General features: G+C 34.6%; 3 protein-coding genes and 1 long non-coding RNA gene across 29 annotated transcripts; 1 reads left to right on the top strand and 3 right to left on the bottom strand.

Annotated features, from left to right (window-relative positions):
• Positions 1-129: 129 nt before the first annotated feature.
• KCS7 (3-ketoacyl-CoA synthase 7) lies at positions 130-1,888 on the bottom strand. The gene has a single exon (XM_085741676.1). It carries the CDS (start codon positions 1,755-1,757, stop codon positions 387-389), a length of 1,371 nt encoding a protein of 456 aa, XP_085597802.1. The 5' UTR covers positions 1,758-1,888; the 3' UTR covers positions 130-386.
• Positions 1,889-2,716: 828 nt separating this feature from the next.
• On the bottom strand, positions 2,717-8,188 carry CDC48C (cell division cycle 48C). The gene is made up of 10 exons (XM_085741673.1): positions 7,201-8,188; positions 5,451-6,025; positions 4,989-5,141; positions 4,517-4,633; positions 4,289-4,393; positions 3,814-3,879; positions 3,664-3,728; positions 3,386-3,587; positions 3,140-3,283; positions 2,717-3,028 (listed from the first exon to the last, which is right to left on the bottom strand). Exons 1-10 carry the CDS (start codon positions 8,147-8,149, stop codon positions 2,981-2,983), a joined length of 2,424 nt encoding a protein of 807 aa, XP_085597799.1. The 5' UTR covers positions 8,150-8,188; the 3' UTR covers positions 2,717-2,980.
• Positions 8,189-9,958: 1,770 nt separating this feature from the next.
• On the top strand, positions 9,959-11,336 carry LOC146943404 (uncharacterized). Its single transcript, XR_015025558.1, has 2 exons — positions 9,959-10,091; positions 10,198-11,336. It is a non-coding gene; the product is annotated as an uncharacterized LOC146943404 (long non-coding RNA).
• On the bottom strand, positions 9,981-15,675 carry LOC146943403 (P-loop containing nucleoside triphosphate hydrolases superfamily protein). 26 transcript variants are annotated; one of them, XR_015025542.1, is made up of 7 exons: positions 15,518-15,675; positions 11,941-15,306; positions 11,448-11,617; positions 11,223-11,298; positions 10,982-11,058; positions 10,460-10,578; positions 9,981-10,345 (listed from the first exon to the last, which is right to left on the bottom strand). XR_015025542.1 is itself a non-coding variant. In XM_085741672.1 (3 exons), exon 2 carries the CDS (start codon positions 15,295-15,297, stop codon positions 11,944-11,946), a length of 3,354 nt encoding a protein of 1,117 aa, XP_085597798.1. In that variant the 5' UTR covers positions 15,298-15,306; positions 15,518-15,675; the 3' UTR covers positions 10,685-11,058; positions 11,941-11,943. The 26 variants fall into 26 exon arrangements, 1 of the variants encoding a protein (XP_085597798.1); XR_015025552.1 differs by having other exon boundaries at positions 11,192-11,298; positions 11,500-11,617; XR_015025545.1 differs by having other exon boundaries at positions 11,192-11,298; positions 11,522-11,617.
• Between the last annotated feature and the right edge of the window lie 8,080 nt (positions 15,676-23,755).

Raw genomic sequence — 23,755 nt, 5'->3', positions numbered from 1 at the left:
CCAGCTTCCCTCCAAAAGAAAGAGATAATAGTTAATAGTACGTTCTAAAAAAAAGAGATATAGGTTTAATAGTTGTTTTTCATTCACCAACAACTTATTGTCTATCAACTTGTATTAATCTCTATGCTGACAAATATAGAACTATTTATCTCCACAACAAAATAAAAAACATGGCTTGTGGTATTAGTATAAGTGTATAACAGACCTAATACAGTGTTTTTGCAATGCCTGCTGTTTATTATGGTAGATAGAAAAAGTAACTTATAGCAAATGTTGATTATGCTGGCAATACAATAATGTATAAATAAGAAAAAGAATAAATCATAAAGGGCCTAATTTTCATCTTCGTTAGACCCCTTCTAATACTACGAGAACCTACGATAACTTCAACAGTCAAACACAGGTATCTCAACTGGATACAAATGGATTCTATCCGACCATGCACTCCTTGCATTTCGATCAATATCAGAAAGGCACTTCCAGACAGCACTGTTACACTTGAAACCACTTCCAAAGCCAATTTGCCAAACCTTATGTCCTTTCTTTACTCTCCCTTTTGCCTCCAAATAGCTTAGTTCATACCACAGAGAAGAAGATGAAGTATTGCCAAATCTATATAATGCCATCCTTGAAGCCTCCCCATCTTCCCTCTGCAGCTTCAGATTTTCCACTATGCCATCTATTACTGCCTTACCACCTGCATGTATACAGAAATGCTCAAAAGCCTTCTTAAAATTTGGCACATACGTTTCCTTATTCTCCACTGCCCAAATTTTCCTGTGAATCATCGACCACACATATCGCAGTTGCTCGGAATATGGCAAGACAAGAGGGCCTAAGGTTATTATATTGATCCTCAAAGCTGAAGCAGCTACACTTAACAGCGATCGTGAAAGCGAAACGCCTACAATACCATTTTCATCGGGTTCCTGATACACAGACTGATATGCTTTGTCATTTGATCCCAAGTGTGTTTTCACAAGATGTTGAAGCTTGTACTTGGCTATTCCCTTGTCCTGATTTTTGTTGGATAGTAAAATGGCTGCTCCTCCCATTCGAAACAACACATTCGCGATAATCTTGGATTTTTTATTTCCAACATAGCCATTGGGAGCTACAGCCTCCATGCTTAGAACTAAAGCCAAGGAATTTTTGTGAACTCTTAGAAGATCTTTGGCCAAGCTTACTGATAACAACCCAGCACTGCAACCCATTCCACTTAGGCTGAAACTCTTTACGTTACTTCGAAATCCAAACTTGTTAATGATGGTTGAGGTAATGCATGGTGTGGGAGAGAAAATACTACAATTTGACACAAGGATGTCAATGCTCTTAGGATGTATATTGTGTTTGGAAAGAAGATCATCGACAATTGTGAAAAGGACCAATTCAGTTTCTGCTTGTGTGTTCTTCAAAGAAGTATAGGGCGGGAGCTGATGAACGGATTCTGGCATGCAAGCCTCATCTCCAATACCAGATTTCTCCAATACTTTGATATGAAAGTCTATTATTTCTTTGTCAAAGTTGTACAAATCTAAGTGCTCTATGAAATGGGAGTGAGGGAGTCTCAAATTGTCAGGAGGTAAATAACAAACATAGTCAATAAGGTAGACACTAGTGGATCTGAAACAAATGTAAAGTACTATGAGAATCAATGATATCACTGCAATTGATTGTGTCAAAGAGATGGAACATTTGGATATGGAAGAGAGGTTTAAGAATGAAAAGTAATTTGGTATAAGACTTTTCATGATCATAAGCTTGAACTTAACCAATTGAAGTTTAGATTTAGTATATTAGTTCAAATATGAAGAATTAGCTTATTTTAGTATAAGTAGAAGGAAGTTTTAAAATGCTACTGTTTTATCCTTTTCCCATGCAGTGTGTCATTCCCTTTATGTAACACAAATTTCGCAAAACAAAAAATAAAAATTGCTTTTACAATCAAAACACTTGACTTTTTTGTTCCCTTTTCTTCCCCCTAAATAAATGCATTATTTTGGGAAATGCAACTAATCACGAAGTTTGTGTGTTTTTTAATAAGCCATCATCACAAAGTTTGTGTGAAATAACCGTACGAACAACTTCGGTTTTATGAAGAGTAATTTGCAACTAGTATACTCCTCCAAAGTAACTGCAATTTCATAGAAAGAAGTCATCTAATGTAGTAATTACTGAAGCGACCATGGTAAGAAGTAAACATAAGTAAGATAAAACGTACCATATTTATACAGGCTCTTCCAAGTTTATCCTTCGCATAAAATGAAGCAAAAATTATGCATTTTTTACCCAGTTAAATAAGCAAGAATTCATCCAAATGTTTTTCTGTTTGTTACTTTTATCTTCTTCATTCCAATGTTTTATCATGGTCTTTTAGACGCCGTCCAGGGCGTTCATTTTGGGCTAAAGACTGATGGTTTCCTAGTCAACATGAGTTGCAGTCACCTTGAATTTTCACACACACACACACACACTCGTTGCATAATAGATTTTGATCTTCCTGGCATCGAGCCATCTCTAATATGTAACGGTCGTCACTATACGATGTACAAGTCAATTATAAACATTACGACTTCAAAGGGTATTATTTGAACTGGAAAGAGCTAAAACTTACGATCAACAACATGGCTTAAAAACTGGAAAGTAAAGCACCATAGCATACCACTTTGTTTTATTGTGATTTTGAATGGTAAAAGTACACGGTAACATGATGCAATTTCAAACACAAAAGGCAATTTATGTCATTTCTCGTATTGATACTCTTTCTTGTTTGCAACATATTCCATACAATGTGAAAGGAATAAGTGGACCATAAATTACAACAATTTGGCAAAAATTGAATCATGATTAATGTACTTATCTTAAATATGCAAAATACAAACCTACCTTCCCTACACTAACAAAAATGGTTTCCTTCACATTTTCCTCAGGATAATAACCACATACAGTAAAGAAACAAAAAAAGTCATAGTTGTGCCGCTCATGCGGCTTTAAGGCTCCTTGCCAAACGCTCATAGTGTTCCCTTTGCTGCTCCAAAAAAAAAAAAAAAAAAAACCAATATTAATTTATAAAACCAATTTATCTAACATAAGATATCAGATCTCATGGGGAAAATATATTTTACAGAATGAACCATACCGTGGCTGACACGGATGGAGAAGCTTTAGTCAGTGCTACTTCAAAATGACTCGTCCTAATGGTCAATGTATCGGTCAATGTATCGTAGGTTGTCTCAATTGAGGCCAACTTCTCATCAAGAGCAGCCATTACTGCTTCGTTCATCTGAATACACAAGAAAATCAGCAAATCCCGAAATTTACTCCCCATTCTTCTTATAGAGCAAAGACGACACCAAAAATACAAAGAAAAATAGTAGAAACATACCAATTCTGCAAGATCAGCACCACTAAGGTTTTCACATGCTTCCATTCTTCCAATGGCACTCAAATCCACACTAGAATCAATATTTTTATTCCTTGCAAGAGCTTTCAATATCAAAACACGGTCATCTGGGCTTGGGAGAGGAACATAGAGCAGTTTACCAAACCTACCAGGCCGTAAGAGAGCGGGGTCCATCACATCAGGCCTGTAAAATGAGACTAAGTGAATACAGCATGATGTGGAAGTCAAACGACTAATTAGAGATGATAAACCAATGGTACCTATTTGTTGCACCAATCACAAAAACACCCCTCCGCTGCTCAGCACCATCTAACTCGATAAGCAACTGCAATTTCATATAATTGTCGTATTTTATTCATTTTGTTATGAAGAGTAAGAAGTCAGTATGACAATGTTTCTTATGTTCAAACCTGGTTCAACAGTCTTTCAATAACCCATCCACCTTCTTTACCACGTCTAGTAGTCAGAGCATCAACCTGAAAATGGTAAAAGTTAAATCTTACACGCATTTAAGCATTGAAGTTTACGTTGCAAACAATTTTACAACAAATTAAGTTTGATGAGCGTTCATAAAAGCCCTTCATAAACAAAGGAAATAAATAATAGATAAACACTCGGGCCTTTTGTAGGTTTATTGAGTAAGAAAATAATTTTTCCAAACACGCACCAACAGTTGCTGCATATGTAGGAGAGAATATGGGAGAAATGCATAACAGTGAATAAAGGAACACAACAAAAACAATTGCAATGGTAGTATGGGATAGTTCCTTCAAATATTCAACATTCTAGACAACAATTTTAAGCTATAGTTCGCAAGTTTGAAATAAAATGATTGTGTCTTAATATAAGAGTTAACCAACGTTCTTAGGAAAGAGAACTACAAACCTCATCAAAAAATAGTACACATGGAGCACAAGTCCTTGCACGATTAAACAATGTCCGCACTGCAAGCTCACTTTCCCCAACATATTTATTTAGAAGCTCGGGTCCCTAAGAATTCAATAAAAACAATTCAAATATCCCCAAAAAAAAAAATGCTTCATTCAAAACAGAGGAACATACATCTACTGTAAACCAAAATTGATGATAAAAGGATGGAATATTTAGACAGACCTTAATATGAATGAAATTAGCTCCTGCTTCATTGGCAACAGCCTTGGCAATCAATGTTTTACCACAACCTGGAGGTCCAAAAAGCAAAAATCCAGACTCAAGATTCATCCCAATTCCCTGAAATGGTTAAATCCAATAACACCGATCAGTGACAGACTTGAGAAGTTGTGATACAACTTACCATAATATTTCATAAAACAGTGAAGACAGAATCAATTGATCAATTTCTAAGATAAGATTAAGAACATAAAATGTATCTCCTTGAAAACCTATGTGCACTGCTGCTACCTCACCATAACAAATTGTCTCTCTTCTAACAGTCTTGGGTCCAACAGAATTTCTCACATTTAACTTTGACCTACTGGTCTGGGATCATTCCTAGGATTTGGAATTACATAAATCCAAAACATGCAATGCACACCCCTCTTTAATTAATAGAAATTGCATTAAAAAGTGTAGTGTTAAAAATTACCTCATAATACTGGGGTTTTTTTACACGCATTACAATATAGCGATTAAAATCATGCCTTAAACTATCAAGCCCACCAACATCTTCCCATTTAACATTAGGAATGGAAGAGAACCCTTCTCTTCTTGCTGAAGGTTGCACCATTTTGACTGCTTCCTGTATAAATTCCCAGATAAATATGATTATGTCCTTTATGCATATATAAATGTTTGAGGAAAATCAAAGACTAAACTTACAAGACTAAATAACAGCCTTTTTATCCTTGTATAGAGAAAGAACATTTAATGAAGAGAATAAAAAGTAGAGGATAAGGTATCCTCGTAAACACAATGATAGTAAAACAAATCTAGAAAAAGGCGACAGGGGAATAATAATAATATAAACACAATGATAGTAATACAAATCTAGGAAAAGGCGACAGGGTAATAATAATAATAATAATAATAAAAAATAAATCTAAAGCACCTCGAAATCGGACATTTTGATAGCAAGCTTAGTTATTTCTTCAGGCAACCAAGGTTCTCTCCACCAGCCTTTAGTATTCTCACTTATGACAGCTTGAGATAACTCACGTTTCCTTTCATCAATTATCCTCTTCATTGCCAAATTACCAGCTTTGTTGGCCAGAGCTGCCAAATCAGCACCAACAAATCCTGGAGTAGACCTGGCAATTTTACGCAGATCAAACGAACCATCAAGTTTAATATTTCGAGTAAGCACAGAAAGGATCTCCTCCCTGGCAGATTCATCAGGAACGCCAACAAAAAACTCGCGATCAAACCGACCAGGCCGTCTAAGTGCAGGATCAAGAGAATCAGGCCTATTTGTGGCTCCAATTACAAGAACATAGCCACGAGATTCATCAGAAGTCTCTGGTTCATCCATGGAAGTCATTAACTGGGTCACAATTCGTTTCTCCATCTCACGCTGTAAATCCTCTCTTTTTGAAGCAATGGCATCAATCTCATCAATAAAAACAATTGATGGAGCAGTCCTTTTTGCTTTATCGAAAAGCTCTCTAATATATTCTTCGGATGCACCTAATTAAGAAAGACACAGCTATTCAATAAAACAGTTCTGAATCATCTAATAGTATTAGTGGATACAATGACAGTCACTAGCTAGCAATAAAAATTGCAGAAGCATTCTGCAGTTGCCAGCTAAATAATTTGAAACTTTATTCTCAAACAAAGGTGCTAAACACAATTCAGTTTACTTTAGGTTAGGAGTGATCTAAGACTAAGCACCAGTTTGGTTAAATTCATCCACGTTTACTTATGGAAAAAGAAAAATTAAAAGAATCTCACAATAACTATGAGTTTCTTAAAAAATAACTTCACATATATGGCTTTTTTGGATTGGCTTATTTGAGCTTAGCTACTGGCATAAGCACTTGTGACACTGTTTGTAAGAACTTATGGAAACAGCTTCTGACATATTCGTACGGTGTTTTCAGCTTATTTCCATAAGCCCGCCAAGTTAGTTTATGAAAAACAGGTTATAGATTATACAAAAACAGTTTGAATATATTTTATCTTGTGTTATAGAAATAGCTTATTATGCTATATAAGCTTCAAAATAAGTTGTTTATTCAAACAGGGACATAATATAACTCAATTGATCAGAAACTCTCATTTAACTTATCTATAAACACTGATATATAGTATAACTCAATTGAGTCAGAAACTCTTATCTAACTTATCTACAAACACTGACTTATAAGGACTTTCATAAATGATTGGTCATAAATTTCTTTAAATTGGAAACTCTCACAAACCAAGAGCTAACCCATAATAAGCCTAACCAACAACAACAATCAAGCTTTATCCCCCTAATCTCTAGATCCTTCTTGATAGTATCTCTTATGGTTTTTTTAGATCTTCCCCTACATCTATTGATTTGACTCCCCTCCATCTGATCTACTCTCTTTATTATAGAATTCACATGTCATCCCTCTGCATGCTCAAACCACCAAGTCTAGTTTCTGCCATCTTTTCTACTATAGGTGTTACTTCAACTCTCATTGTAATGCTGTCATTTCTAATCCTATCCTATCCCGTCTAGTCTTACAGATTACCACACATCCAAACTAAGCCTAAGAGTAATAAAAATAGCATAATCTAAAAGGTGATCCCTTTAAAGCACGAACACTGACACAGACACTAGCACATTAACTTATCCCAAGAGTAACAAAAACGGAAGATTTCAGCAATACCTGAGACACCAGAAACCACCTCGGTAGCCGAAATACGATGAAAAGGAAGACCAGTCTCATTAGCAATAGCATGAGCAAGTCTAGTCTTTCCACAACCAGGTGGTCCATGCAACAAAATCCCAGTCACCGGTTTCACTCCTAAATGCTTAGGCAACTCAGGATTAATCAATGACACAATATCCATCATCAATTCCTCCAATATACCATTCATCCCACCCAAATCCTTAAACATCGGCCCCCCATTCCCTTTCACCTCACTAGCAACATTAGAACCCGAACCGGATCCCTTCGATAGTTGTTTCCCTTTCCCTTTCGCCACCGACTTTGATTCACCGCCATCTGCATTAACAGTAATAGTAGCTTTACTTGAATTTCCTATATCCAATTCAACATTCTTTTCCTTAATTCCTTCTTTGTTTCCAGTGTAGGAATTTCTAAGCATATCTTTCATCAAATCAAAAGCAGGTTCAACTTTCTCACTATAAATTGCATCCTCTGAAGTCGAAACTGCACCTTCATCATCATCATCAGAAGAAGAATCTTCTTCAGAGGATGATGATGATTCAACCCGCGTGTTCATCCTCTTTTCAATGTGACGAGCTTCCAATCTTTGCAATTTCTCTTCAGATTCATCGATCATCGCATCCTTACGTCTCTTTCGAGAAGAATTACGAACCTCATCGTCGGAGTCGCCGTCATCAAATGCTGCGTTTTTAGGATTTGGTTTCCGTGTGGAAGATTGAAGAGCATCGTTAACGAATCGAATGAGTTGTTTGTGTTGGGTTCGTTGATAATCAGGGTAATTTGAACGAAGATGTTCGACGATTTCTTCGGCGGTAGTGTACTTTGATTTGCAAGTTTCAACTCGCCGGCGAAGTGCAAATTGCAGAGACCTTCCTCCGCCGCCGCCGCCGCCGCCGTTTCTTCTTCCCATTTTGTTCAATCTCATAAACACATAGACACTTTAGAGAGTAACAGATAAAATTATGTCACGTTTTTATAGTACTAGGGTTTATATATATAACACGAATTCGGATGAGATTTTATTATTCGGAGATTAGTCACTTTAGTCCTTGAATAGGAAAGGAGTCGTCAGTTTAGTCCATGAATGCAGATAAATTGTAAAATAGTCCCTGAATGTATACTATGTTAGTTAATTTAGTCCCTGAATGCAGACTCCGTTAATCAATTTAGTCCCTAAATGTAGACTTCGTTAGTCACTTTAATCCCTGAAATTGACTAACAGAGTCTACTTCAGGGACTGGTTTGCAATTTCTCTGCATTCAGAGACTAAATTGACTACTCCTATCCTTGGTTTGCAATTTCTCTGCATTCAGAGACTAAATTGATTACTCCTTTCCCATTCAAGGACTAAATTGACTACTCCTTTCCCATTCAAGGACTAAAGTGACTAATTCTCCTTTTATTATTCTGTCCTAACTTTTAAGTACTATTAATTAGAGGTATATTTTGAAAAAAAATAATAAATACATCTAATAATTTGAAAAGGAATTTATATTTAAAGATAAATTTTTAATCAAAATGATGCTTAGATATAGGGACGGAATAAGTATGTTTCAAAGTGATCATTGTTATTTCATAACGGTTTTTTGTTGGCAAAATCATTGTTATTTCATAACGTTGATTTTACTATTATTTCGTAAGAGATTATCTCGGCATTTGCAACAAGGTTAGAATCAATTCACTACTATTTGGTGTTAACCTCTTCTTTGATCCTCGAAATGCAATGTTGAATGTCATATAAGTATTTAACAATTTATGAATCCAAATATACGAAATATCAAATTCCTCATTCAATTTGTTTAATGCTAGTCAAAATGCTCACTCCGTAAAATATTTCTGCTAGAATTATGTTGTGTCATATTAAATGACATAGTTGTTTATCCACGTTGATGACACTTCACAATTAGAACCCTAAATACAAGTTTCATGCTCGTCAAAACCTTTAGTTTTTAAGGGTGTTGAATTTTCGTCATCAAAACTCTAAAACAAATTAGTAGTGATGATGAATCTATGGATAAAAAACGAAGTTTCAACCAATATAAAACTTACATTTGAAATTATGTGTAATGTGTCATCAACATCTCTAATAGAGTTACGTGGCAGAAAGTGTATTTTGACTTTTGTTGAACAATTTGACAAAACAATCGGATATTTTGTGAATTTGAGATCAAAAATTCGAAACACTTACAATTTTATGATCTAAAATGTTGGTTTACTCAAAAAGTGGTATTTAAAATGTGCTTTAGATATCATGCAAGGAGGTTTATCATAGCACAAACATCATCGACAGGGTCACAGGGAGAAGTATTTGCCATACTTCAAGTCATGCATAAGATATCATGCATAAGGAACCGAAAATTCATTTTTTTTTTTTTTTAGAAATGCACAAGATAAAATTGAGAAAAGAAAAAGAAAAACTCTTTAATTTTTTATTTTTTTTTGACAAACTCTTTAATTTTTATTTGTTGTGCTCAGTAGCATATTATCGTATATCTTAGAACAATGAAAATAGACTTGACACTAATTAAAAGCGCATTTTGTATGCTACATGTGCTAATTAACAGATCATAGATTTTCACAACTGAGTTTAATTTGAAGCTCTTCGCATCTACAACTTTCAGAGTTTGGAGAGTTTTGAAGTAAAGAACATGGGTGTTGCTGCAAGCTACTGAACAAGGAGAGTTTGCATTTCACTGTTAGTGTTTAGTGGCATGCCAGCCAGGCACTACTTGGTAATAAATTAAGATGACACGATATACCAACTGTATGAAGGATCGCATAAATTTTAAGAACCTTGACTTACAAGTTTCGTTTAAACAGTTAAACAAACACTTAGCATGGACATGCTTTAACTTCAAGCATAGCATGTAAGTAACTACCGATGTTGGGAAAAACACAAACTGACAACAAAAAAACCATCAATATGTTGCAAACTTCCAATCATTCTAAGCTATCATCATTTTTCTCCTAAAGTTGAGTAGCAATATTTTAACGTTAACTCATTGTGTGGTAGTATATCAAGCAAAAGACAACATAACTAGTGATCCCCAGAATGCTGATCTTGGTAACCTTCCCATGGTTCAAGCTGATCATCAAATGAGAATTTGCATTGCAAAAATAACTGGTAAAATCACATATACCAAGCGACGTAAAATGTGACAGGAAGATGATATACCAAGACATCAAGCAATAACCACTGGACAAAACAGAGAGAGCAAAGATTAAGAAGTAAAACCTTGTCAGAAGTGAAACCTTGTCATTTCACCTCTTTAAGCTATAATCAATAAATGTTTGGGCGCCATCAACTTCCACAGATGATGTCAGGATGTATTTCTGCTGATAAAGTGAGCACAGCTGATCCAATAAGTTTAAAAAATAATGAGCAACTGTGTCTACTTCTGATCCAGTATAAAGTTGCTAAACCCACGAAAAGAGACCGGTAAGCATACACAGTGTAGACTTTCCAATAATAAATGTGATAATTTTTCATCAATAATTCATGAACATACTTTCAGCAAACCAAATAAAATGTTACAGCATCCTTTGGAAATGGAATTACAGCACAAAATAGAATTGTGAGTTCAAAAAAAACAAGGGAAAGTGCAAAGCCAGTGATCTTACAAGTGCCATGACTTATGAGTCTAAACTGATGATTTAGATGCCATGATAAACATATCCATTAAGTGGTAAAATTAATATGAAGATATGTTTTATGGTACACGTGCTGAAATCCAAATGATGGCAGTTAGGAAAATACATAAATAACTGAGTCGAGTGATCTCCCCAATCACAGCTTGCACCCCTTTTCAAGACAAAAGATCATCGAACCAAAACCTGAAAAATACACACAAAATCAGTTAAAGAAACAAATAATAGCATAAAATATCTCACAACTCGAGTACAAGGAATAACACATGGAAAAAAAAAATCAGTGTTTCAAGGATGTTAGCTTGAAATCAAGGAGGACCTAGATGAAAAAGTTGCATCATGATTAACACCTTAGACATCCACGAAGCAAGTGCAAGGATGGAACAATATTTGAATATACGAGATTAAGCTTGAAAGACCACCTAGCTGCACCACAGCAGAAGATGAACAAGGAAGAAACCATGAAGAGGGTAGAAAATTTGTGCAATTATAATTTAATAAAAAGAAAACAGCATCAGATGGTATGCAAACTAATATTAGAATTTAGAAGATTTACAATACTAGCAAACACGTACCAAAATAAGAAGGAAAAAATCGGTGGACTTTCCATGATAATAATACTCATACCTGTATGATAATATACTCATACCTGTATGAGAATGATCGGGCAAGAAAGGCAGTCATATGAGCAACTTGTCCCGGATGGGGGTGCGAGACAAGAGTGTTTAACAGTGTCTCATTTTGCCTTCAGGTTGACAACCAAAAGTAAATTTACTCTTAGGTTGCAGAACTTAATTAAAAAAAAAAAAAAAAAAGACTAAACAAGAACAATGCTATACAAATATCATGTTTATGCCCAACTTAAACCCAGAAAATATTATTTATACTAGCTCTGAAAGCCAAGGATAATAGCGCATTTATATGGTTTCAATGAACAGAAAAGATTACAAAAATCAGTAAATAATAAGCAACACAGCAAGCTATCCCCTTCAGAAGTGTTAACATAAAGCTTAGAACAGCAACTAGAAAAAAATAAGCACTACTAAACTCAATTATAACAGATCTTACCCTTTATACAACAGAGTATTTGCCAGGTTGAGTTCCACCAGGTAGTTGCAAAGCCTGATGAGTGATATCTTCCAAAACTCGTTTCAATTCTGCTTTGGCTCTCTTAACAGACTGTTCACTAGGACCCTCAATGAACAAGTAGAGTTTGCGATCCCCAGGCCCTGCGACTTTGCCAGGTGGGAAAAACTGCCCCCTTGTAGTAATAGCAGCTCCAGTCCACTCAGAAATGGGGCCCAAAGTTTCCTTGTGTGTGACTTTCCAACGAGCATTCTGAGGGAAATCATTTATTTCCAACTCGGCCTCATAATGCTCTGGCAATGCTTCAGATTGTATTTTTGCTATGTTTTGCTGCAGGTTCATAGCAGCTAATGCTGCTCGAGTAGCCCCATCGTTTGTAGCTATAGATCCTATCACAGGCAAGACTGTTGAAACAGATGGTATCCCACCAATTGGAATCAGTTGGGCTGCAGAGATCGGAGTATGGTGCTGTGAGATATCACCTCCTGCCTTCCTAATACCTTCATCTTCATCTTCAGAATCTGACTTGTCTTCTTCAAATCCATATTCTTTGGCTTGGGCTTTCTTCGCTGCTCTCCTCACCTCGTCTTCCTCTTCATTAAATTTAAAGCCAGTGCCTCCATAACCAGTCCCGTGGGCTTGCTCCAGTCCTTGAGTCACTTTTGCCATAAAGCCTTCGGCAAGGGATTTCAGATCATCGGGAACAATCTGCTCAGATAGCTCCAAAGCTTTCACCAGATCTGGTGCATATCTTGCATCTTCTTCAGAAATAAATGTGATGGCACAACCCTTTCGGCCAGCACGGCCAGTGCGCCCAACACGATGCACATAATCTTCATAGTGGTTTGGAACATCAAAATTGATCACCAATTCGAGCTCCTTAACATCTAATCCCCTGGCAGCAATACTTGTCGCAACCAGCAAATTGCAGACATTGCTTTTAAAATCAGATATTGTGGATTCACGGTCTGTCTGATCCTTAGCCCCATGAAGAGAGAGACATGGATAACCATGTTTCATTAGATCCTTGAACAGTGCATCACATTTATCTTGTGAGTGGACAAATACCAAAATCTTTCCTTTCTCATACCATTCTCCAAGTAGTTCCAAGAGTCTAAGGAACCTCTCGTTTTCTGGCCTCACCTCAACTAACTGTGCTATATCTTTGTTCACAACACTCCTCCCACCAACTTGTATTTCAACAGGTTTATTCAAAACCTTGCGAGCCAAAATTTCAACCTGGCGGGGGAAAGTGGCAGAGAAGAGAACTGTTTGACGATCTGGCCGAATATTCTGAACAATTCTTGTGATTTGAGGTTCAAAGCCCATATCAAACATCCGATCTGCCTCATCCATGACCAGATAAGTTACTCTACGCAGGTTAGTAATTTTTCCACTACTGGTGCACAGTATGTCAATCATCCTACCTGGAGTACAAACTACTATCTCAGTACCACGTTTCAACTCACTTATTTGTTGAGCAACACCAGAACCTCCATAGACAGGCACACACCTGATACCCATTACCTTTGTGAACTTCCTTATATCACTGTGAATCTGTTGAACAAGTTCTCTTGTAGGGGCCATAATAAGCCCAATAGGTCCATCTCCTACAACAACTGGTGGCTGATCCTTGATATGCCTCAACATTGGCAGAACAAAAGCAAGGGTTTTACCTGATCCAGTTTTGGCAACGCCTATGCAATCTCGACCACTCATAATTACAGGCAACGCCTGAGCTTGAATAGGCATTGGCTTTTCAAAGTTCGCCTTCTTTATTGTGTCTAAAATTTTGCTAGTGAGTCCAGTTTGGTTCCATGACTTTACAGGCTTGGGCACATCCTTTCCATGTATCTTCAACTCTAACTGCTTCCTGTAAAATGCAACTTCTTCAACAGTCATCTTTGAAACCTCCTTCACTTCAATATAGAAATTCTTCCTGAATGGTATATAGTCAATCTTTGAGTGGTCAACAATAGAAAGCTTTTCAGCTTTTGTTTTCTTCACTCTTTTCATGAACTCATCGTCATCTTCATCTAATGGATCACCTTCAACTTCAGGATCTGCATAATCTGAATCAGACTCTTCACCAGGAATTATCCTGCCAATAGATTTATTTGAACCTTTCCTTGATTGTCCACCATTTCTACTCTCAGCCCCTTTATCTTTGGGTTTCAAGTCAGAAGCATTATCAGAAGGTGCTGAGTTAACAGCATTATTAAGCTTTTCAACCTCAGGAAGAACCATAGAATTCATGAAAGCATCCAATGGGTCTATTTCATCCTCTGCAGGAGCACCAGCATCTCCATTCTGTAAATCAGACGCAACAGTTCCCTTGTCAACATCTACCGCCATTGAATCAGTAGGTTCATTATCAGCAAGTTTACCGTCTTCGTCTATATCCATACTTGTATGTTTACCAGTTCCATCTTCATCATCAGATTCCTCCCCATCAAGTGTCCATTTCTTTCCAGACTCAGGTTCAACAACACTTGCTTCACCTTGTTTTTTTCTTTGTGCCTCTTCCTCCAACCTCCTTAGCTCTTGCCAGGCTTGAACTTTCCTCCTCCGCTTTTCCATTTCATCATCCAACCTCTTTTGTTCCTCTTCCATCTCCTCCTCACGGGTCTGTTTCTTCGCTTTCTCTTTAGAATCTGAGTCATCTCCATCACTCTTTCTCCTAGGACTCCCATCAACGCCCTCCATTTTCCTACTTGACTTTCCCGAACTCTTTTCCTTCTCTCGCCTCTTGTAATCATCGTCATCTTTCTTATGCCGCTTCCGATTCCTCTCCCTCAACTCATCATCACTGTTTTCACCATTAACATCACGATGCTTCTCCCTCTCCCGTACTCTCCTCCCTCGATCTCTCTCTTTTTCTTTCTCCTTTTCCTTCTCTCTCTCATATTCCCTCCTTTCCCTCTCCCTTCTTTCTTTCTCTCTAATCCTCTCCTTCTCCTCCTTTCTCTCCCTCTCTCTTTCCTTCTCCCTCAATCTCTCCTTCTCCTTCTCTTCCCTCTCTCTTTCTTTCTCCCTCACTCTCTCCTTTTCCTTCTCCTCCCTCTCTCTTTCCCTCTTCCTCTCCCTCTGTTTTTCTCGTTCGACATCATGTACACGTGCCTTCTCCTTCTCTTTACTCTCCCTCCTCTTCTCCCTATCTCTATCATGCTTCTCATCAGAATCAGTACTTTTCTCTCTATCGTGCCTTCGAGATTCACGATCCCTCTTATCCTTGTGCCTACTACCATCGCTGCTTCGATCCTTACGATCTCGATCACTACGATGACTCCTCTTAGAATCAGCATCTTCTTTCCTAGATTTATGTTTTCCCTCCTCCATTACTTTAACCTACAAAATCAAAACTCACAAATATGCATCAGCAACGTTATTATACTTTTATTGTACAATCGAATTCATAATAAACAAACCCTAGAAGAATACAAATTCATTAATTAATTGAATTGAAGATAAAAATTGATACAAATTCGATAAATAAATAAATATATAGATGGAATTATGGAGTGAAGAAAATGAATGTGCGTTACGGTGAAGTTTATACCTTAAGTTTTGAACGGAACGGAACTGTGAAAGTGGAAGTAGAACGGAAGTGTTGAGAATTGAGATTGGAGATGGCGGGTGAAATCGCACGCAGGTGTTAGGGTTTTCGGATTCGTCAATAGAAAATTCACTGATAACAAATTTCTACCTTTTTGGATTGGGGGACAACTATGTGTGTGTGTGTGTATATATATTCTTAAAAAAAAAACTATATATATATATATATTTTAGAAACGATCCACATTTTTTTATTGAAATTTTTTTAAAAAAAATATATTCGTAAAATCACATTTATAAATAAAAAATTACTTTCACCACCAAAAAATAAAAAATTACTTCTTAAATTTATTGGCTAAATAAAGTTTTCAATCCAATCACATTTACAAAAGTAATACTTTTTAGAATATCTAACATTTGGTATTCGATGAACTTTAAAAACTAATTTTTTTTCTTATAATTTTTTTTGTGGTGTCCGATGTTTGAACCTCCATCTTGTATATATTATACGCTATTCCCACAAACTGAGATAAGCTCAAGATGACACTTTTTTTCTTCTTATAAATATGATTGAAGGGAGTAGTTTATAAATTTAATTTATATACACATCTTCCTTGCTTTTGACATGGTATCATCATCTCATTCTAATTTTTTTTTATAAAAATATTATATCCATTAGTAAATAAAGATTTTTTACAATCTCAATCGATCATAATTATTACTACTACCTCCGTTCCTTTTTAAGTGTCACTTTTTGACATTTTACACAAACCAAGACACTCAATAAATGTTACTTTTTCTTATACAATAATGTATACTTTTACTATAATAGCCTTAGTCATTTAATATCTTATTTCAAATATTTCTCTCTCATCAATAAATAATTAAGGGTAATGTTGGTAAAACAACATTTATTGTTGCATTGAACTTTGAAAGTGACAGTTAAATAGTAACAAAAAATTTCTCCAAAAGTGACACTTAAAAAGGAACGGAGGGAGTATATTACTAGGAGAAAGACTAAAAATTTCAACATTTAAGTTTTTTTTTAATGTGGATAAATTTTTTATAATGTTTTAAACATGTCTTCAAAAAAAAAATTCAAAAATTTAAAGGTTAAAAATAATTAAACAAATTTAAATTTAGCAGGAACTAAAATTGTATGCTAGAAAAATTTAAAGGTACATGCAACTTTTTTATTAAGAACCGAAAATAAAATTTGATAATTTTGTAGGGATGACAAACTTATGAACTAAAAGAGGCTAACACCATGATAAAACAAAATAATTGGAACCTTTAGATTAAACAAAGATTGCTTCTTTACTCACCATATGAGTTTCTTGTGTGTCCTATGTTGTTTGGATTATAGAAACATTTCAGAATTTAGAATCTAAATAGAGCGCACAAGAAACTCATAAAGTGGGAAAAAGAGTAAATCACCAAATTGATCCTTGTCTTTGTACCAAATTCTCAAATTGTCACTGACTCTATTAATAACTCAAAATAATATCTGTCTTTGTCAACTGTTTTTCAGATTGGTCTCCGACTCTATTAGTTCTTTTGTATTTTAAGTCATTAACGTACTAAATAAGATCCAAAAGACATTATGTCATTAACCACTAAATAATATCCAAAAGACATTGAACCATTAACACTCGAAATACAAAACAACCAATAGAGTCAAGGACCAATTTGAGAAACGATTGACAAAGACAGAGACCATTTTGAGTTATTAATAGAGTCATGGACCAATTTGAGAATTTGATACAAAGACAAGGACCAATTTGATGGTTTATTCGTGGGAAAAATAATGGTCTTAAACAATGAGCATATTTAACCCGTACTTGACTAAACCATCCACAACTTGATTAGTTTCGCGAAAAATATGCTTCAAGTAATAGTTGTACATCTAAGCAAGCATCTCAAAGATTTGGAAGACCATCTGGCAGTAGGGGTGTTTTGTGTCGCACCCATCTAAGATCAATGAAATCACAACTTTTGACTCTTACATCAACACAACAAAAACCACAATCAATTTACAATTTTAAACTATACTTAATAGTTTAAAGCTCCGCCGTAACCACTGAACAAGCATCAAGTAGCATGGACCATCTTTTGCAGTCAAAATTAAAATTAAAAATAAATAATGTAAGGATACAATTTATAGATTTAAGTTATATACGCGTAAAGATTTTTTACAATTTCAATCAATCATAATTATTAACATAGTTTAGCCCCAAGAAAATATTAAAGAACTACAAATATATCAGAAAAACAACAGACTTTTGGCCAACCAATGTTGCGAAGGACATAAAATTAGGAACAATATAAAAAAACATAAAATCAACAAGCATATTTAACCCATACTTAGCTAAGTTATATGTGCAACTTGATTAGCTTCGCGGAAAATATGCTTCAATTGATAGCTAGACAATTAAGCAAGCATCTCCATGATTTGGAAGACCATCAAGTAGCATGGATATTTCGTGCTGCACCCATCCAAGATCCACAAAATCGCAACTTTTGAGTCATAGCCTATAACGACGAAAATCACGAACCATGAATAGCCCAAAGCTTCGACATAACCACTGAAAAAGCACCAATATTGGCCAAAAAAACAAAAGCAATGCTCTCATCCGGATTACAAACCTCACCACCACCACATGATTGCCATTATCAGTCACAACTTCATCGCCATTCAACTTCACCCACCCTACACCTGGAGCTTGCAAACTCAAAGAAGAACAAGAAGAAACATTATGCTAAAATGTAGCAGGCTTAAGGATCTTTAAGTTCTGAAAACTAAACATGATAGAGCTTACTTGACTTCTAAATGCATTAACCACATTGTGATCATGCAAAATAACATTCTAAAATTACATTAATGAGTGATTGTGATTCGCTATAGTACTGTAAAATACTTGAGATTAATAGTGTTTAAATATTAATATCATAATATAATATTCCTTGCTAAAAAAATAAACACCAAACTCTATGCAACCTATGGATTTTTTTTCTGATTGTAATTGTGAAATTTCAAAAGTGAGGGGTGAAAACTATTATTTTAAGTGTGAAATTTCTGAAGCGAGGGGTGAAAACTATAATGCGAGGAAGAAGAGAGTTCTTCGCTTGGGGTTGATAAATATTAATGATGCTATTTGAAAAGACGGACCATTAATGAAACTAGTCTTTCAGATGATGTTGATCATTATATATGAAATATGGGAACGATCTAATCGTTTCAATGTAATGTTCATAAAGACAAATATTCCAACTAGTATTCGTGGTTATTTATTGAGGGTCGTTGATGAACAATTTGAAACATCTGATAGGCACTTGCTAGCACCTTAATTATGAGGTTTTCAACCACTAATCTTGCCCATTTGAAACTATGTGCGCACATTATGCGGATGAGGGACATAGCAACACAACTAAAGACACTTGAAGTTGGCATGCCCGATGCTTCACCATGTGCATTATATTTTGAACACTCTTCCACCTCCATATGAACCATTCATTTCTTATAACACACATGAAGAAAAATGTCAATCAATGAACTCAAGAATAAGATAGAGTGGTGATTGAAATGAATGGGTATACTCTAATGACAATTGTGGGAAAGGACGTGAATTCGAACCAAGTCAAGAAAAAGGTTAAGGGCAAAATACCTCCCGTATGAATTAAGAAAAAGTCAATGTTAGTTTTGTAATAGTAAGGGACACATGAAGAAGGAATGCATTAGATTCTAGAAATGGCTTGAAAATAAAGGTAAATTGATCTCATTTGTCTAGTATGAGTCTAATATGATTGATGTTATTTATAACACATGATGGACTAATTCTAGTTCTATAATCCATGTTTCCAATACCTTGTAGGGTCTGGCAAGCCTGGTAATCCACTTTCAAGTTATACAACCATAGGAAGTAAGATGCGCTCACATGTGGATGTTGTTGGAACATACAATTTAGTTTTAAATAATGCTTTTGTTTTAAATTTGGAAAAGGAAATTTTGTTCCATGGTTTTCTAAAAATTTATTTTACATTTCAAAACTTGTACCTTTGTAATACTACTTTAATTTTTACAAAACATCTTCCAATTTATTTTATAAATCTAAATTTGATGAAAATGGTGTATCAGATCAGATGGTCCTTTCTAAATTAATTTGAAAAATGATATCACTAATAATGTTATGCATGTTCACGCTAGAACAAAACATTGTGTTATAAATGAGGAATCATTTTGCAAACATACACAACACTATTTTTTTTAGGCTTAATAGCAGTTTTCACCCCCTAAGAAAAAAAACTACAAAACCGTCCCCTAAGTTTTGCAACTGTAGCAGTTTTGGCCCCCTAAGGCAAAATAAAAAAATAAAAAAAAATAACACGTGCCACCTCACTTAGGGTGCCACGTCAGCGTAGACCGAATCAAAATTGGCCTTGGGGGCCAAAACTGCCACAGGTGCAAAACTTAGGGGCAGTTTTGTAGTTTTTTTGTCTTAGGGGGCCAAAATCGCAACTTTGGGAAAGTTAGGGGGTTAAAACTGCTATTAAGCCTTTTTTTTTTATTGACAACATTTTCCAAATTAATTAAGAAAAGATCATGATAATATACCATTTCACATTTAGATTTACAAAACAAACTAAAAGATGTTTCATAAAAATTAAAGGAGTATCCCAAGGGTACATGTCTTAGTTTGTATATGTTCCAACAACCTCATCATGCAAACACGTCTTGCTTCCTAGATAGATGCATTGCTCACTTTGAAGTGGTTTTCCTTAGACTTGTCATACCCTGTACTCAAAACATGGATTGTAGAACTATAATCAATCCATTACGTGTTATAAACAATCTCAACCATATAAGACTTATAGCAGAGATTGTTATGCTTTTATTTTCAAGCCATTTATGAAATTAGAGCAATGAGTATTCATGTGTCACTTTTTGTTACAAAAGAACACTTGAACTTTTCTCAGTTCCACCTTTGGGAGGTATTTTAGATTCTTAATTCCACCATTGGGAGGTATTTTAGATTTTCCCGACTTGGTTCAAATTCATGTCTTTTTCCCACAATTGTCTTTAGAGTATACCAATTCATTTTCATCTTCAACCTTTCTTCTTCAGAGTATAATGTAGAAGGAAAGAATCAGACATTTCAACTTTAAGCGTCTTTAGTTGCGTTGCTATGTCCCTCATTCACATAATATGCTCACACACACCTTTCGTATGGATGATCTTAATGGTTGAAAAATTCACAATTAGGGTGCTAAAAATTGTCTTATCAGGTGTTTCAAAAATATTCATGAATGGCCTTACATAATGCTCGCCGATTATCATGTTGATCAAAACAACCAGAAATACTAGCTGCGATGTTGATCTTTATGAACATCACATTGGGATGATTAGATCATTCCCACATTTCATAAAGATCATAGTCATCTGGAAGGCTAGTTTCAGTAATAGAATGTGGTTCATCTTTTTGAATAGCATAATTGATATTCATTAACCCTAAGTGAAGAAGAATTATCTCCTTTTACAACATATAGTTTTCAACTCAGTACGAAAATTTCACACTTAAAATCAGAAAAGTTCATATGTGGCATAACTGCAAAAATTAAACACATGCTTATAATTAAATTGAAACTAGTAAATAAATATCATGTTTTACCAACGTAAATCATATTTCAAATTACAAACCTAGTGACATAAGACTTACTTGTAGGCTAAAATTTTATTCAATTGACTTCTTGTAACTGAATGACAAAACTATCAAATTATGTTCATTTTCCTAATATATGTGGGTAAATTAGAAAATATAAATTGATATTTTCTCCTAATTAATTAAACTTAAACATAATAAAAATTCATGTAGAATAAAATTTATTATGTTTAATGTAATCAATTACCTCAATGTCACAAACATATATAATCTTAAATAGATAATATATAAGTTTGTATATTTCCTTAATTTTTTTTTTTGGTATAATTAAAGATGTTGTGGCTACTCCATAATTAATTAAAACTATACAAATCATGTTTACATTTAATCCATAATAATTAATTGCCTAAAATAATAGGCAATTAATTTTAATTTACAAAAAAATTACATGATTAAAACTAGAGTCTTACTGACTTGTGCCCTAAGATATGGGTTAAGGAACTCCAAAGAAGAAATTTTGCATTGAAGAGAGTATTTTTTGTGCTTATAGGAATTTGAATACACGACCTTTAGAAATATCCTGGAATACAATTCTCATCCTTATATTTTCAAGAAAGTTATTCTTAAAAATAAACCATTTTAACACCGAAAACTCAATTTGAACGAAAATTGTGAACCAAATAACAATCCCTTATGATTTAAGACACTTTTTTTTGCATGCATTTAAATTGCTCAATAAATGGTGAATCGAATTTTCAAGTTCATGCAAAAATTTCCAAATGTAGAAAACAAAAATCGCAAGGCAGAGGTTGAAATTGGCTTTGATATCAAAACGTTAGAATTTCTCAATATTCTTAACAAAAACGTTAGAATTAAGGCTCATACCTTCAACGATTACTCTTACTTGAAGATGTTGATACACTTCTAAACCTTCTGCAGACTCATTTTGATGGTGTAAGTTATTTTGAATGCCTTAGGCTTTGGAAACCAAAACACGAGCACGGCACTTCCTTTTATAACTTCTGTCCATCACAATTATTTTGAGTGTGAAGATAATTAAGTATATGCAGGAACAAGTGGTTATCTTAATCACAGGGTCAAAAAGCAAAAAAAAAAAAAAAAAATCATTCACAAAAAGATAATTTTATGAAACCCTTTCTATTATACATATAAGTAATAAGCCTTCCAATGTGATTTATGAAACAATGCTTCAAAGTTTATGAAGCAAATTGCAAAGGCCTGGTACCAAATTAATTTAAAACCCATGAAGCACGGACACTCCTCGGATTAGGCTGGGACACGACGACACTTGTAATTACATTGAATTACGTGATTTTTTCAAATTATTACGTATCTGTGTCGGCGTGTCAGTGTCCGTATCGTGTCCGTGCTTCATAGTTTAAAACAAATGATAATTCCAACAAATTAATTTTTTCAACTGTAAAATTTGCTGACCAGTATGGTTGGGTCAGCAACACCTACTTCACCTTGCTTTTTTCTTTAGAATCTGAGTCATTTCTTCTAGGGCTTGGATTCATAGAACTCTTTGTATGCTTTCCCTCATCCAGTATCACTTTCTCCTAAAAGAAAATCACATATATATGCGTTAGAACCGTTTTATTTGTAGAGCATAGAATACTGAAACCCTAAAAGACAAATTAAATGCATTCATTTAAGATGAAAACTGATACAAATCTGATAAATATATAGAGATAAATTATATAGGCAATAGAGTTCTTCGATGAAGAAAATTATTGTGTGCAGTTTATAGCGTAAATTTACCTTAATTAGGTTTTGAGGTGGAATCGCAGATGCTAGGGTACAAATTGTTGAATACGTAAACCGTTACTTTTTTTAAGGGAAAATATATTAGAAACTTTTTTCTTTTGACTCGGTATATATCAATAAAAACCTAGAGACCCACATTCTTGTGATTTTTTATTGGAGTTTTTTTCTATAAAAAAAATATAACCAAGAGTGTGTTTTAGATAAAGTAATTGAATTTGTTTTAAGATTTTGCTTTCATTTCTGAATATTTTTGTTCGTGGAGTAATAACAAATTTCATTGTTATCACTTTTAGACTACTTTTATAAATTTAACTTTTTTTTTGATCAAATTTATAAATTGATAAATAGAGGCGAATTTGCAAATTTTGAGGGGGTAAAATTTGCAACTTTAAAATTTTTCAAAAATATGGAGACCAGTTTGCAAAAAAACTAAATTAACCAACCTAAATTGACAGAAGAATTGACCTAAATTGACAAACTTAAGACCTTGATGAGGAGCACACTTCAAGGTCTTAAGTTAACATCATCAAACCAACGCAAATGGGTTAATAGCTGGTGTCTAATAGCTGATGATTTATATTAAGTAACTAACTAGTCTATTGGAATTAAAATGTTTGATAAATTCGTTGTGATAAATTAACTAATTACTAGTCGATTGAAATTAAAATGTGTATTAAATTTGCTAGTGATAAATGCCGTAACACCTAAAAATGTAATTTAATCTTCAATCCAATATTCTCCCTTCTTCTTTCCTTCTCTCCCTTCTTTTTTTGTTTTGTTTACATGCTATGTTTGTT

The sequence above is a fragment of the Medicago sativa genome, chromosome 2 (genome assembly GCF_051527215.1).
Source record: "Medicago sativa cultivar Bolivia chromosome 2, Bolivia_mono, whole genome shotgun sequence".
Classification (NCBI taxonomy): Eukaryota; Viridiplantae; Streptophyta; class Magnoliopsida; order Fabales; family Fabaceae; genus Medicago; species Medicago sativa.
The sequence above is the reverse complement of the archived record's forward strand: the minus strand, read 5'-3'. Positions and strand labels throughout refer to the sequence as shown.

What these genes read in the sequence shown, in the direction of transcription:
- CDC48C (XM_085741673.1), bottom strand. Translation starts at nt 8,149, where the DNA reads ATGAGATTGAACAAAATGGGAAGAAGAAACGGCGGCGGCGGCGGCGGC. An exon ending in GGTGGTTTCTGGTGTCTCAG is followed by an intron (nt 6,026 to 7,200) that starts GTATTGCTGAAA and finishes TTTCTTAATTAG; the next exon opens with GTGCATCCGAAGAATATATT. An exon ending in CTAATTTCATTCATATTAAG is followed by an intron (nt 4,394 to 4,516) that starts GTCTGTCTAAAT and finishes TTGAATTCTTAG; the next exon opens with GGACCCGAGCTTCTAAATAA.
- LOC146943403 (XM_085741672.1), bottom strand. Translation starts at nt 15,297, where the DNA reads ATGGAGGAGGGAAAACATAAATCTAGGAAAGAAGATGCTGATTCTAAG.
- KCS7 (XM_085741676.1), bottom strand. Translation starts at nt 1,757, where the DNA reads ATGATCATGAAAAGTCTTATACCAAATTACTTTTCATTCTTAAACCTC.